Consider the following 14677-nt stretch of genomic DNA (forward strand, 5'->3'; position numbering starts at 1 on the left):
ACCCCCCCAAGGACCCCTCAAACCTACATAAACCACCCTAAAGCTACACGAAACCCCCCCAAAGAACCCTCATATCCCCCTTAATCCCCCTCAAGCCCCCACAAGGAGCCCTCAAACCCCCCCCAAGGAGCCCCCCAAACCTACACAACCCCCCCCTAAAGCTACACGAAACCCCCCCAAAGACCCCTCAAATCCCCCTTAAGCCCCCTCAAATCCCCCCAAGGACCCCTCAAACTTCCCCAAGGACCCCTCAAACCCCCCCAAGGACCCCTCAGAGCTACACAAACCCCCTAAAGCTACACGAACCCCCCCCAAAGACCCCTCAAAGCCCCCCAAAGACCCCTCAAACCCCCCTTAAGCCCCCTCAAATCCCCCCAAGGACCCCTCAAACTTCCCCAAAGACCCCTCAAAGCCCCCAAGGACCCCTCAAACCCCCCTTAAGCCCCCTCAACACCCCCCCCCCCCCCCCATACCTGGTTGCGCGCGGCGCCCTGCATGACGACGGCGGGGCGCACGGAGAGGGGGGGCACGGGCAGGACGGTGCAGACCATCCACTCGGGGGCGGGCGAACTTGGGGTCCATGCCCAGCACGAAGCACTCCTCGTCCGACACGCGCTTCAGCACCTCGTGCACCCGCTCGGGGCTCAGCAGGATCTTCTTCTCCTGCGAATCCTCGTTCACGTGTTTCCACTCGGCGTAGAGCTCCAGCCCCGAGCGCCGGATGCGCGGCTGGTACCGCCCGCAGCCCCCGTGGCCCTGGGGGGGGGGTGTTAAATGGGGGTTAAAAGGGGGTGGGGGGTCAAGGGGAGGTGGGAAATGGGAGGGGAGGAAAGGGGGAATGGGGTACAGGGGGGTTTGGGGGGCGGCTGTGGGGGTGGTTTTGGGGTTCAGGGGGTGTTTTGGGGTTCAGGGGCGTGTTTTGGGACATGGGGAGGAGGTTTCTGGGCAGTTCCTTAGGGTTTTGGGGTGCAGACAAGTGGTTTCTGGAGCCTGTGGTGGTTTTGGGGTTCAGGTGGGGTTTCTGGGGGGTGTTTTGGGGTTCAGGGGGGGTGTTATGAGACATGGGCAGGGAGCTTCTGGGCAGTTCCTTGGGGTTTTGGGGTGCAGACAAGTGGTTTCTGGGAGCGTGTGGGTGCCTGGGGGTGGCTTTGAGGGTTCAGGTAGGGTTTCTGGGGGGTGGTTTTGGGGTTCAGGGAGGTGTTTTGGGACACAGTGAGAGAGTTTCTGGGTGGTTCACTGGGGGCTTGCAGAGGAATTTGGGGGTTCGCAGAGGAATTTGGGGGTTCAGGGGTGTCCCCACCTTCTCCCGGGGGGGCTCCCCATCTCCAGGGGGGGGTTCCAGCCCGAATTTGTGGTCCATCTCCTCCCCCCCCTCGCAGATGTTCTTCCCCTTGCACAGGTCGTAGACGTGGCTGAGCCGCTTCTTGGGCTGCCCCTTGGACTTGCCCAGGATGTCCTTGATCTTGGGGTTGTTCTGGGGGGGAGAGGGGGGGTCACAAGGGGTGTGGGGGGGTCACAGGGGGTGGGGGGTCACCCCCAAAGTCAGAGAGACCCCCTCAGACGCCCCTGGAAACTCCCACTCCTGGGGTTTGGAGAAGAGACTCCCCCCCTCCCCCCCCCAAAGCTGGCACGGGGTCTTGGTGACCACCCCTTGGTGCCCCCCACCCACAGGCTAGAACCCCACTTGGGTGTCCCCCCCCAAAGCTGGGCCCCCCCCCCTTGGTGCCCCCACCCTCCCCCAGGCAGGGACCCCCCCTCTGGTGTCCCCCCTGAGGCTGGGACCCCCCCCCCCAAGGCTGGGACACCCCCCAAGGCTGGGACACCCCCTCAGCACCTCCCACCCCCCTCCCACCACCAAACCAACTGATGGGCCCCCTCAACCCCCCCCAAACCCCCCTCAGCACCCCTCAAACCCCCTCAGCACCCCCCCCAAACCCAGTTCTGCCCCCCAGAACCCCCCCACCCCCTAAACCATCCCCAACCCCCCCCCAGAATCCCCCCCCACCAATCAACAAGCAGCACCCCACAGAGTGATGCTTGAGCAGCCCCCACGCTGGGGTGGGGGGGGTGGAATAGGGGATCAGGGGTTAAATTTGGGGGTCCCAGGGGTGCTCACCGCGTCCACCAGCAGCTTGGAGCAGAAGAAGCAAACACAGCGCAGGATTTTCATGGTTTTCCCCAAAAACCCGACGTGGAAAACGGGTTTGGCCAACTCGATGTGACCGAAGTGACCGGGACACTCGGTCATGTTCCCTGGGGGCAGAGGGGGGGTGAGGATTTGGGGGGTGGGGGGGGTGGGGGTGTGAGGGGATTGGGGGAGTGGGGTGAGGGGATTTGGGGGGTGCAGGGATTTGGGGGGACTTGGTCCCCTTGATGCACCCCAAACACTTTGGACACTTGGTCATGTTCCCTGGTGGGGGGGGGGGGAGGGGGGGGAGGATTTTGGGGGGGGGGTCACAGGGATTTGGAGGGTCAACACCAGGATTTGGGGTGGGGGGTGAGTTTGGACAGGGAGGCAAAGATTTGGGGGGGGGTGAAGGGAATTGGGGGGACAAAGGGGGATTGGGGGACCAAGAAGAAACTCCTTTAAATAAAAACAGCCCCCCCCAAATTGAGGGTCCCTCCCCCCTTCACAAAGAGCCCCCCCAAACTGGGGGCCCCTCCCCCCCTCCTTTCCCCGGGGGGTGGGGCTGTTTTTCGGGGTGTGTCCCCCCCCCACTGACCGGCACAGGTCTGGCAGCGCCCCGTCCTCTCGATGACCCCCTGCCGGGGGTCCATCAGCCCCCCAGTTTGGGGCGACCCCCCTCTGTGGTTTCAGGGTACTTGATGCCCCCCTCGGTCACCGACATCCGTTTCTGGGGGGGACAAAAGGGGGGTGTGAGGAGAAACCCCCCCAATACCCCCCAGGACGCCAAGACACCCCCCCACCCTTCAGAACCCCAAGGAACCCCAAGACACCCCCCCCCCCCCCAGTGACCTGGGGACCCCAATAACCATCCCCCACCCCGGGGACCCCAACACACCCCCCCCCCCCCCCCCCCCACCCTGGAGAGCCAGGGCACCTTGAAGGACCCCCAGGGCACCCCAAAACCCCACCAGGCACCACAACCCCCCTGCCTTGGGCAGCCCTGGGCACCCAAAGACCCCCCGCAGAGCACCCCAATCCCCCTCTAGACCCCCCCGAGGACTCCCAGGTCCCTCCAAGGAACCCCCAGAGACCCCTGGGTACCCCAAGATCCCTCCAGGACCCCCCAGGTCCCTCAGGGCCCCCCAAACCCCCTACACAGACCCCTCGGGCACCCCAAGGTCCCTCCAGAGGCCCCCAGGGACCCCAACGCCTCCCCAAGACCCCCCAATCCCCCTCTACAGACCCCTGGGCACCCCAAGGCCCCTCCAGAGACCCCCCCAGACCCCTCCAGGACCCACCAATCCATCTCCAGAGACCCCCCAAATCCCTCCAATCCTCCTGCAGAGACCCCCAAGCACCCCAAGATCCCTCCAGGACTCCCCAATGCCCCTGTACAGACCTTTGGGCACCCCAAGGTCCCTCCAGAGACCCCCCCAGGTCCCTCCAGGGCTCCCCAATCCCCCTCCAGAGACCCCAAGACATCCCAATCCCCGTCCAGAGACCCCCATATCCCTCCAGAGACCCCCAGATCCTCCCGCAGAAACCCCCAAGCACCCCAAGATCCCTCCAGGACTCCCAAATCCCCCTCCAGAGACCCCAAGAAACCCTAATCCCCCTCCAGAGACCCCCAGATCCTCCCACAGAGACCCCCAAGCACCCCAAGATCCCTCCAGGACTCCCAAATCCCCCTCCAGAGACCCCCAGGTCCCTCCAGGACGCCCCAATCCTCCTGCAGCGACGCTCAGGCCCCCCCCAATCCCCCTCCAGGGACCCTCAATCCTCCTATAGAGACCCGCAGCCATCCCAAGGTCCCTCCAGGGCCCCTCCCCAGGTCCCCCCAATTCCCCCTCCGGGGACCACCCCCCCCAACCCCCCTCCCCCCGACCGCTGGGGGGCGCTACACTCCTTCAGGCACCGCCCGGGCCCCGAGGCCTCTCCTTCCCCCCCCCCCCCCCGCTTCTCTGTGCCCCGGCGCCATTTCCCGCCCCACAACCCCCCTTTTCCCACCTCCCCCCCCTCCGGCTGCCCCTACATCCCCCCCCCGCCTCCGGTACCATCTCATCGGGGCTGAGGATGCCGAATTGGACCCTCTTGATGGTCCGCAGCGGGCAAGCGCTGTCCCCGGAAGGCGGCCCGCCGTGCATGGCGCCGGTTGCGGCGGTGAGCGGGCCTCAAGCCCCGCTGCCCACGTCCCGGAACAAGTGAAAACACTCCCACAAGGCCCACCCCCCCTTTAGCCCTTAGACCCGGCCAGACCGGGGGTCCCCCCACCCCCACATCCGCCGGCTCCGCGCTCCGCGGCGCGACTGAGCTCCGCGGACCCCCCGCGCTCCTTTATATAGCCTCGCCCCGCGCGAGCCGGGAGGGCCGTGCGCAGAGGTTGGGGCGGGGGGGGGGGCCGGGATGTACCAAGCGCACGGCGGGCGGGGGGGGGGAAGTGTGTGTGGGGGGGTGAAAGCAGCGGCGGAGCGGGGTCGGAGCGACGGGGAGAGGCGGAAACACGTTGAGCGTTACGGAGAGAGCGGGCAGGGGAGCGGGAAGCGCCGTGTAACGCGAGGGGAAGGCGGAGACGGCGGAGGGGGGGGTCGTCGTCGTCCCCCTCGCTTCGGCGGTGGGAGTGGCCGGAGGGCCGAAGGCCGCCGAACACCCACCCGGAAGTTGCCGAAGTCCTGCCGGGAGTTGCCGAAGCGTTCCCGGGAGTTGCCGAAGATTTCCGGAAGTTGCCGAAGCGGCGCCGTTCGTTACCGGGCCGAGGCCTGTGGCGCCGCGGCCTCTCGTATCCAACCCCGACCGGCTCCCCCTCACCTTCACCCGGCCTCAGCCGCTGGGAAAGGCCGCGGCTTTTGGGCCTACCCCACGAATGGCGCAGCGGAGAGCGGGAGGGGATTGGGGGGACGGGAAGGGCTGGGGGGACCCTGGGGCGGGGGGGGGGACACGCTCCAGCCCCTGTGGCCACCGCACACCCCCCGCCTGTGGTTGGTGACGTCACGGCGTGGGTGTGATGTCACCTGTGAGGTCACAGCACTGTGACAGGCAACGTGGTGACGTCACGGTGACGTCACGGTGACATCACGGTGACACGGGGATGCTGTGCCGCCCCCAGTGCATCCCCAGTTATGCCCAGTCACCGCCCAGTTACACCCCCACCCGTGGGCTCTCGCCTCCCAGTTACATCCCCCAGGGACACCCCAGTTGTCCCAGTTTCCCCCCCCAGTTACACCCCAGCTGTGGACGGTTGTACCCCAGTTGTCCTCCCAGTTGTACCTCAAGTTGTCACTTGAGTTGTATCCCAATCATACCCCCAGTTGTACCCTGGTTATGTCCCAGGTGTCCCAGCTTGTCCCCCCCAGTCATACCCCAGTTGTGGGTGGTTGTACCCCAGTTGTCCTCCCAGTTGTCCCCCGGTCATGTCCCATCACTCCCCAGTTGCACCCCAGTTGTACCCCAGCTGTGCCCCAGCTGTCCCCGCAGTTGAACCCTGATTGTCCCTCCCAGTTGCCCCCCAGCTGTTGTCCCCAGTTATCCCTCGTTTGTCCCCCCAGTTGCTTCCATCACACCCCAGTTGCACCCCAGTTGCGTGTCCTGTTGTACCCCAATTGTCCCCCCAATGATGTCCCATCACACCCCAGTTGTCCTCCCAGTTGTCCCAACTTATCTGCCCCCAGCTGTCCCCAGTTTCCCCCCCAGTTCCATCCCACAACATCCCAGTTCTCCCCAGTTTGTGGGCTGCTGTACCCCAATTATCCCCCCAGTTGCCCCAGTTCCCCCCGACTGTCCCCCCAGCCGTCTCCATCTGTCGTCCCCCATGTCGTGGGGCTGGGGAGGGGACTGGGGGGGGACTGGGACGACTGGGGAGGGATTGGGGGTGGGGGAGGGGATTGGTGGGAATGGGGGGGGGGGTTGGGGAGGGATTGGGGGGCTGTAGGGGGGTTGGGGGGCCATAGAGGGGTTGGGGGGCTGGGGGGGGTGAGGGGGGGTGAGGGGGACTGCAAGATGCTGGAGGGGGCAGAGGGGGTTGGGGCTGGGGGGGGGGGGGTGGGGACGGGAAGGGTCCGGGGTGGATCGAGGGGGCAATGGGACGGGCTAGGGGGAGACTGGGGGGTACTGGGGGGGTTCGGGGGTGGGATTGGGGCAGGATTTGGGCCGGGGGGGGTGTCCCCCCTCCCTCCTTCCCTTCCCCCCCCCCGCGGCCCATCGGGCGCCGCCTCCATCTTGCGCCGCCGCCGCCGCCGCCGCCCGGCCCCGGGACAGCCCCTGGTAACGGCCCCCCCGGGACCCCCCGGGACCCCCCCGGACCCTCCCCAACCCTCCCAGACCCCCCGGCACCCCCCCGGCTCCCCCCGGGCTCCCCCAACCCCGGGAGCCTCCCAGACCCCCGGCCCCGGGACAGCCCCTGGTAACGGCCCCCCCGGGACCCCCCGGGACCCCCCCGGGACCCCCCCGGACCCTCCCCAACCCTCCCAGACCCCCCAGGACCCCCCGGCACCCCTCCGGCCCCGGGACCCCCCCAAACCCCCCGCCCCGGGACAGCCCCTGGTAACGGCCCCCCCGGCACCCCCCCGAGACCCCCCAGAGCCCCCGGCACCCCCCCGAGACCCCCCAACCCCTCCCCAGACCCCCCGGCACCCCCCCAAGACCCCCCAGAGCCCCCGGCACCCCCCCGACACCCCCCCGGCTCCCCCCAGGCTCCCCCAACCCCGGGACAGCTCCTGGTAACGGCCCCCCCGGGACCCCTCCCAAACCCTCCCAGCACCCCCCACCCCCCCCGGGCCCCCCCAATCCCCCCCCAGCCCCGGCTGCCCCCACCCTGCACCCCCAAGGGGGTCCTCGGATCCCCCCCCGGCCTCTGTCCCTGGGAACGTGGGGGGTGGAGGGGCTGACACCCCCCCCCCAACCCCTCAGACCCCCCCCAATCCCCCCATCTCTCCAGGACCCTCCCAAACCTCCCCAGCCCCCCCACCCCGGGACCCCCCAGCCCCCCCCAGGACCCCCCAGCCCAACCCGGGACCCCCAGGGAGGGTTGGGGGGTACTGGGGGGGGGACGGGGGGGGCAGAGGAGGGTGAGGGGGATTGGGGGGGGGGATAAGGGGTCCCCCGATGTCTGTCTGTCTGTCCGGGTGACAAGTGTGCGGGTGGCTGTGCTGGGGGGTTGTTCATCCCTGTGGGGTTGTTGTGTCCGGGTGTCTGTGTCGGGGTTGTGTGTCTGTGAGTCCGCCTGTGACGTCTGTCTGGGTGTCCGGGTGTCCATGTGTCCAGGTGTCCATGTGTCCAGGTGTCTGTGGGTTCGGGTGTCCATGTGTCCGGGTGTCTGTGTGTCTGTGTGTCTGTGGGTTCGGGTGTCCATGTGTCTGGGTGTCCGCGTGTCCGTGTGTCTGGGTGTCGTGTGTCCATGTGTCCGGGTGTCTGGGTGTCTGTGTGTCTGGGCATCCATGTGTCCTGGTGTATGTGTGTTCAGGTGTCCATGTGTCCGAGTGTCTGTGTGCCCATGTGTCCGCGTGTCCGTGTGTTCAGGTGTCCATGTGTCTGCCTGTCCGGGTGTCCATGTGTCCGGGTGTCCATGTGTCCAGGTGTCTGGGTGTCCGGGTGTCCAGGTGTCCATGTGTCTGGGTGTCCGGGTGTCCGGGTGTCCATGTGTCTGGGTGTCCAGGTGTCCAGGTGTCTGGGTGTCTGGGTGTCCATGTGTCCAGGTGTCCGGGTGTCCATGTGTCCGGGTGTCCATGTGTCTGGGTGTCCGTGTGTCCGGGTGTCCATGTGTCCATGTGTCCGGGTGTCCATGTGTCCGGGTGTCCATGTGTCTGGGTGTCCACGTGTCCATGTGTCCGGGTGTCCATGTGTCTGGGTGTCCATGTGTCCATGTGTCCGTTTGTCCATGTGTCCGGGTGTCCATGTGTCTGGGTGTCCATGTGTCCGGGTGTCCATGTGTCCATGTGTCTGGGTGTCCGTGTGTCCATGTGTCCGGGTGTCCATGTGTCTGGGTGTCCATGTGTCCGGGTGTCCATGTGTCCACGTGTCTGGGTGTCCGTGTGTCCATGTGTCCGGGTGTCCATGTGTCCGGGTGTCCATGTGTCTGGGTGTCCATGTGTCCGGGTGTCCATGTGTCCATGTGTCCATGTGTCTGGGTGTCCATGTGTCCGGGTGTCCATGTGTCCATGTGTCCGGGTGTCCATGTGTCCGGGTGTCCATGTGTCCACGTGTCTGGGTGTCCGTGTGTCCATGTGTCCGGGTGTCCATGTGTCTGGGTGTCCATGTGTCCGGGTGTCCATGTGTCCATGTGTCCGGGTGTCCATGTGTCCGGGTGTCCATGTGTCTGGGTGTCCATGTGTCCGGGTGTCCGTGTGTCTGGGTGTCCGTGAGCGGCTGTGTGTCCGAGTGTCACGCCCACGTGTGCCCGTGTGTCTGGGTGTGACGTGTCTCCATGACCAGTTGTGTGTCTGTCCAGGTGTCCGTTTGTCCATGCGCGGTTGTTGTGTCCGAGTGTCACACGTCTGTGTGTCCGTGTGTGGCTGGTTGTCTGTGCGCGGTTGTTGCGTCTGGGTGTCACATCCCACGTGTGTCTGTCCGGGTGTCTGTCCGGGTGTGTGTCCGAGTGTCTGGCCGAGTGTGTGTCCGGGTGTCTGTCCGGGTGTCTGTCTGGGTGTCTGGCCAGGTGTCTGTCTGGGTGTCTGGCCGGGTGTCTGGCCGGGTGTGTGTCCGGGTGTCTGTCCAAGTGTCTGGGTGTCTGTCCAGGTGTCTGTCCGAGTGTCCGGGTGTCTGTCCAGGTGTCTGTCCGGGTGTCTGTCCGGGTGTGTGTCCAGGTGTGTGTCTGGGTGTCTGTCCAGGTGTCTGTCCGGGTGTCCGAGTGTCCGGGTGTGTGTCCGGGTGTGTGTCTGGGTGTCTGTCCGGGTGTCTGTCCTGGTGTCTGTCCGGGTGTCTGTCCGGGTGTGTGTCCAGGTGTCTGTCTGGGTGTCTGTCCGGGTGTCTGTCCGAGTGTCCGGGTGTGTGTCCGGGTGTGTGTCCGGGTGTGTGTCCGGGTGTCCTGGTGTCTGTCCGGGTGTCTGTCCGAGTGTCCGGGTGTGTGTCCGGGTGTGTGTCTGGGTGTCTGTCCGGGTGTGTGTCCAGGTGTCTGTCCGGGTGTCTGTCCGGGTGTCTGTCCGTGTCCGTGTGTCTGCCCAGCGGTGGGTTGTTCGTCCCTGTGCGGTTGTTGTGTCCGGGTGTCCGATCACACCCAGGGCCGCCTGTGTGTCCATGTCCCTCCCCCTCCCCTTCCCCCCCCCCCCCCCCCCCCGCCTTTCCAGGCTCCTCTGACGTCACAACCCAGCCCCTCCCCCTCCCCCCTGCAGCCTCCTGGCCCCTCCCCCCAGCCGGCAGAGGACACGGCGCCCTCGTGACGTCACCACCCCCAGCCCAGCCAATGAGCGGCCAGGTGAGCTCTGGCGTCGGCTCTTCCCATTGGCTGGGGGGAGGGGGGGGACATGCCCCCCTTTCATCCAGCTCTCCCATTGGCTGCGGGCGGGAAGGGGCTTTCCCCGGGGTGGGGGAGGGGAAAAAGGGGGGGGAGGGGCTGTTCCCATGGCAACAGCGGAGTGACACCCCACCCCTCCCCCCACCCCTCCTGCCCCTGCCCCTCCCCCACCCTGGGACACTCCTGGGCTGGGGGAGGGGTGGGGGGTGGTGTGGGGTGTCCCCTTCGGGTGTTGTCACACCCCCCCGGTGATGTCACGGTGACGTCACAGCGCCAGGTGTGGACACGGTGAGGGTGACGCGGGGACAGTGACAGAGATGGGGTCAGCCCTGGGGTCACGGTGACACGGGGACGGTGACACAGGGACACGGGGGCGCGGGGAGGTGACAGGGGGATGGGGAGGCTGATGGTGACACGGTGACACGGACACAGTGACGGTGACAGGTCAGTGATGGTGACAGTGAGGGTGACACAGTGAGGGTGACACGGTGACGGTGACACAGTGACAGGGTGACACAGTGAGATGGTGACAGTGAGGGTGACACAGTGAGGGTGACACGGTGACGGTGACACAGTGACGGTGACAGGTCAGTGATGGTGACAGGGTGACATGGTGACGGTGACACAGTGATGGTGACAGGCCAGTGATGGTGACAGTGAGGGTGACACGGTGACACAGTGACCCGGTGACAGCGACACGGTGACGGTGACACCTCCCTCCTCCCCCCAGGAATCCCCCCCGGCTGCGCCCCTCCCCCCAGGCCCCCCGGAGCAGCGACACCCCCCCCCAGCCCATGAGGCTGCAGCTCACAGGTGGGGGCTGGGGGGGGCCCAGGGGGGTGGGGGGCTGGGGGGGGGGGTCTGGGGGGGTCCCGGGGGGGGGGGGGGCAGGTTGGGGGGCTGGGGGGGGCTGAGGGGGTGGGGGGGCAGATTGGGGGGCTGGGGGGGCAGGTTGGGGGCTGGGGGGGTCCCAGGGGGGGTGGGGGGCAGGTTGGGGGACTGGGGAGGGGACTGGGTGGCACCCAAGGACCCCACATGTGAGGACCCAGGTCCCTGAGACCCCCGAATTTCGGGGTCCTGGGCCCCCAGGACCCCCAGTATGGGACCCTGCGACCCCAGCTGGGGGTCCTGGGCCCCCCCAAACTTGGGTGACCCCCCCCTTAACCCCCCCATTCCCCTCCCCCCCCAGGCGGGGGTGGCTCCGCTCACCGGACGTTGGGCCGCCTCCTTCCCGCCGGAGCTGAACCTGTGACGTCATCACCCCGGGCGCTGACATCACCAAACCCCGCCCCTCCCCCCCCACACACACCAGAAGCGTCGGGGGGGGGGGTGTGTGTCCCCCTCCCCCCACCCCCCCCTTCCCCCCGCCGGAACCTTCTCCTGACGCTTGGAGATCTCCAGAGGGGGCGGAGCCCGACAGGGGGGCGGGGCCGAGGCGCCCGTCATGGCGGCGCCCGTTGACTTGACGGCCCCGCGGCGGCTGCGGCGGGAGCCGGCGGCGGCCGCCGTGACGTCATCAGCAGCAGCTGCAGCCCCCGCGGTGACGGCGGAGGCCTCGGGGGCGGCGGCGGCGGTGACATCATCGGTGCCTCCGGTGGTGGTGACGTCATCATCCTGGGCGTCGGCGGCAGAGGCAGCGTCCTCCTCGGGGTCACTGGTGACGTCACCGACGGCCCTGGCGTTGCCGATGACGTCATCGCCAGCGTCGCCGTTGGGGTTGCCAACGGCGTCACCAGTGGCCTTGGCGTCACCGATGACGTCATCTCCGGCGTCACCCACGGCCCTGGGGTCCTCACTGGTGACGTCATCAGCCTCCTCAGCATCCTTGGTGGCACCGTTGGCGGCCTCCTCGGGGTCCCCGATGACGTCAGCGGCGTCGCCGTCGCCCTTGGTGGCGTCTGCGTCACCCTCGGGGTCGTCCAGCCAAGGCCGCCGCTGCTGCGATGACGTCACTGACCCAACGCCGCCCAACCACGGGCCCTGCAGCCACCGTGATGACGTCATTGACCCAAGACCACCCAACCACGACCCCCAGTGCCGCCACAATGACGTCATTGACCCAACACCGCCCAACCACGACCCCCCGTGCCGCCACCATGACGTCATTGACCCAACACCGCCCAACCACGGGCCCTGCAGCTGCCGTGGTGACGTCATTGACCCAACACCGCCCAACCACGACCCCCAGTGCCGCCATGATGACGTCATTGACCCAAGACCACCCAACCACGACCCTCAGGGCCGCCATGATGACGTCATTGACCCAAGACCACCCAACCAAGGCCCCCAAGGCCGCCATGATGACGTCATTGACCCAAGACCACCCAACCACAACCCCCAAGGACACCACGATGACGTCATTGACCCAACCCCCCCCACCCCAGCCCGCCGCCGCCGCGCCGCCGCCGCCGCGCCAGGCCCCCCCCAGCCCCCCTCCCCAAAACAAGGCAAGAAGGCCTTCCTGTCCCGCCACCGCGCCGCCGGAGCCCCCCCGGACCCCAGCGCCCCCCCGCAGCCCACCCCCACCCCAAATCCCACCCCTCAGCCCACCCCCACCCCAAATCCCACCACGACCCCAAATCCCATCACCCCCACCCTGAATCCCACCTCCATCACCCCTGAGCCCACCCCCACCCCAAATCCCGCCCCCACCACCCCTCAGTCCACCACCACCCCGAATCCCACCCCCACCCCAAATCCCGCCCCCACCACCCCTCAGTCCACCACCACCCCGACTCCCACCCCAAATCCCACCCCCACCACCCCAAATCCCACCCCCACCACCCCCACCCCAAATGCCACCCCGACTCCCACCCCCACCCCAAACCTCACCCCTCAGCCCACCCCCACCCCGACTCCCACCCCCCCGAATCCCACCCCCACCACCACCCCCGCCCCGTCCGGCGAGATGCTGCTGCTGCCGCTGCCGGACGGGCGCCTGTCGTACGTGTGCGGCGCGTGCGGCCGCTCCTACCTGACGCTGTCCAGCCTGCGGCGCCACGTCAACGTGCACACCTGGCGCCGGCGCTACCCCTGCGCCTTCTGCCCGCGCGTCTTCGCGCTGGCCGAGTACCGCACCAAGCACGAGGCGCGGCACACGGGCGAGCGGCGCTACCAGTGCCTGCTCTGCGCCGACGCCTTCCTCACCTACTACAGCCTGACCGCCCACCAGCGCAGCCGCCACGGCGTGCGCAGGGCGGCCGCCGCCAACCGCAGCCCCAACGGCGGGTACCGGGCCAAGGCCGGCGGGGGCGGCGGGGAGGGGGTGAAGCTCTACCGGCTGCTGCCCGCCCCCCGCCGGAGGGGGGGAGGGGGCGCCGGGGGGAGGGGCTACCGGAGCTACGCGGCGGCGGCGGCGACGTCGGCGATGGAGTCGCTGTCGGCCGTGACGTCACTGGCGGCGGTGACCTCCTCGTCGTCGCGGGCTGGGCTGGCGGCCTCCGCGGTGACGTCACTGGCGGTGATGACGTCATCGTCAGGGGCCGGAGCAGCAGCAGCGCCAGGGCTGAGGCCGTCGGCAATGATGTCATCGGCGGTGACGTCATCAGCGTCAAGGAGCGGGCAGGCGGTGACGTCATCGCCGCCCTCGAGGGTGACGTCACCACCAGCACCGCCAGCGGTCGGACCGGCGGCGTCCCCGCGGCTCGGCCCGGCGCCCGCGGCGATGACGTCACCCGCGCCCTCCTCGCCCCCAGCCTCCAGGCCAGGCCTGGTGGTGACATCATCGCCCCCCTCGACGCTGACCTCGCCGCCCCGCCCCCCGGCCATGACGTCACCAGCGACGTCACCCTGGGCGGTGCCGATGAAGAAGCAGGTGCTGCGGGATTACATCGCCGCCCAGCAGGCCGCCATGACGGCGGCGCAAGATGGCGGGGGAGGGGGAGGGGGTGGGGGAGGGGCGAGGACCGTGACCTACGTGGCGAAGCCGGTGAGCGCCGGGGGGGCTGGGGGAGGGGCGGGGGCGGCGCCGCTCTGCCAGATCACCGTGCGGCTGGGGGAGGAGGCGGCCATGACGTCATCGCTGACGTCATCGGTGATGTCATCAGCTCACCGCCGTTGGGGGGGTGGTGGCGGCGGCAGGGAGGAGGAGGAGGAGGAGGGGGGGAAGGGAGGGGGAGGGGGACCAAGATGGCCGCCGGCGCCCCAGTTGCGCCTCCAAAAGGAAGAGGAAGGTGGCGGCCGGCGGCGGCGCGATGACGTCATCATCAGCGCCGGGGAAATCCCATTGGAGGAGGAAGTTGCGCCGGGGCTTCCGGTTGGCCGCTGGCGATGACGTCACCGGGGAGGCCGATGACGTCACCGAGGAGGCGCGGGGCGGCGGCGAGGTGGGCAATGACGTCATGGCGGCCGCTGAGCTCCGATGCGGCGACGACGTCACCGCCACGGATGATGACATCACCACCCCGCCCCACGGCCACCGCCGCCACCCCCAGCGCGACGCCCCGGCCGGGGGGGGAGGGGCGGTGACGTCACCGCCCCGGCCCGGTCGCCGCCCCTCCCCCCGCTTCGCCTGTGGCCGCTGCCCCAAGGTCTGCAAGACGGCGGCGGCGCTGAGCCGCCACGCCCGGCGCCACGACGTCATCGCCGTGACGTCACCGGTGACGTCACAGGTGGTGATGTCATCAGCGGCCCCGCCCGGCGTCATCGCCTACACGGGAGGAGGAGGAGGAGGGGGGGAGGGGGAGGGGAGGAAGGGGAGGAGGGGTCCCGTCCTCGTGGAGGGCTGTGACGTCACTGCGTCCCCTTGTGATGTCACCGGGGCCCCCTGTGACGTCATCGCTGCTGCCGCCCCGGGCTGTGACGTCATCGGGGGCTTCCCCGTCCAGGAAGAACCCCTGGCTTTGCTGAGGAGGGGGGGGAGGGGCGGGGCAGGTGGGGGAGGGGCAAATGGGGTTCCCTCCCATCCCCTCCCCCCACCCCCTGCCAGCCTCAGCCCCTCCCCCACCCCCGGCCCCCCGCCCCTCCCCCACCCTCCGCCTTCCCCCCAACCCCCCCGCCCCTCCCCCGCCTGGTGGCCGCCTACCCTTCGCCCTGCCCCTCCCCCTCGCCTTCCTCGGGAGTGGGGGAGGGGGCGGCACCCCTCCCCCACCCCCCCTCCCCCCACTCCT

General features: G+C 68.5%; 2 protein-coding genes across 2 annotated transcripts; one reads left to right on the top strand and one right to left on the bottom strand.

Annotated features, from left to right (window-relative positions):
- Window positions 1-473: 473 nt before the first annotated feature.
- Window positions 474-4210, bottom strand: LOC311204452 (DNA-directed RNA polymerase II subunit RPB1-like; the record flags this gene model as incomplete). The annotated part of the gene is made up of 5 exons (XM_084280876.1): window positions 4183-4210; window positions 2724-2855; window positions 2117-2253; window positions 1301-1474; window positions 474-756 (listed from the first exon to the last, which is right to left on the bottom strand). Coding segments are annotated over exons 2-5 (649 nt in total), but the record flags the coding sequence as incomplete, so codon positions are not given.
- A 2118-nt stretch (window positions 4211-6328) lies between these two features.
- On the top strand, window positions 6329-14647 carry ZBTB4 (zinc finger and BTB domain containing 4; the record flags this gene model as incomplete). The annotated part of the gene is given in 5 exon segments (XM_084280877.1): window positions 6329-6385; window positions 9448-9530; window positions 10300-10382; window positions 10759-13839; window positions 13844-14647. Coding segments are annotated over 2 exon segments (3630 nt in total), but the record flags the coding sequence as incomplete, so codon positions are not given.
- Between the last annotated feature and the right edge of the window lie 30 nt (window positions 14648-14677).

Source organism: Gallinula chloropus, assembly GCF_964237585.1.
Source record: "Gallinula chloropus genome assembly, contig: HAP1_SCAFFOLD_748, whole genome shotgun sequence".
Lineage (NCBI taxonomy): Eukaryota > Metazoa > Chordata > Aves > Gruiformes > Rallidae > Gallinula > Gallinula chloropus.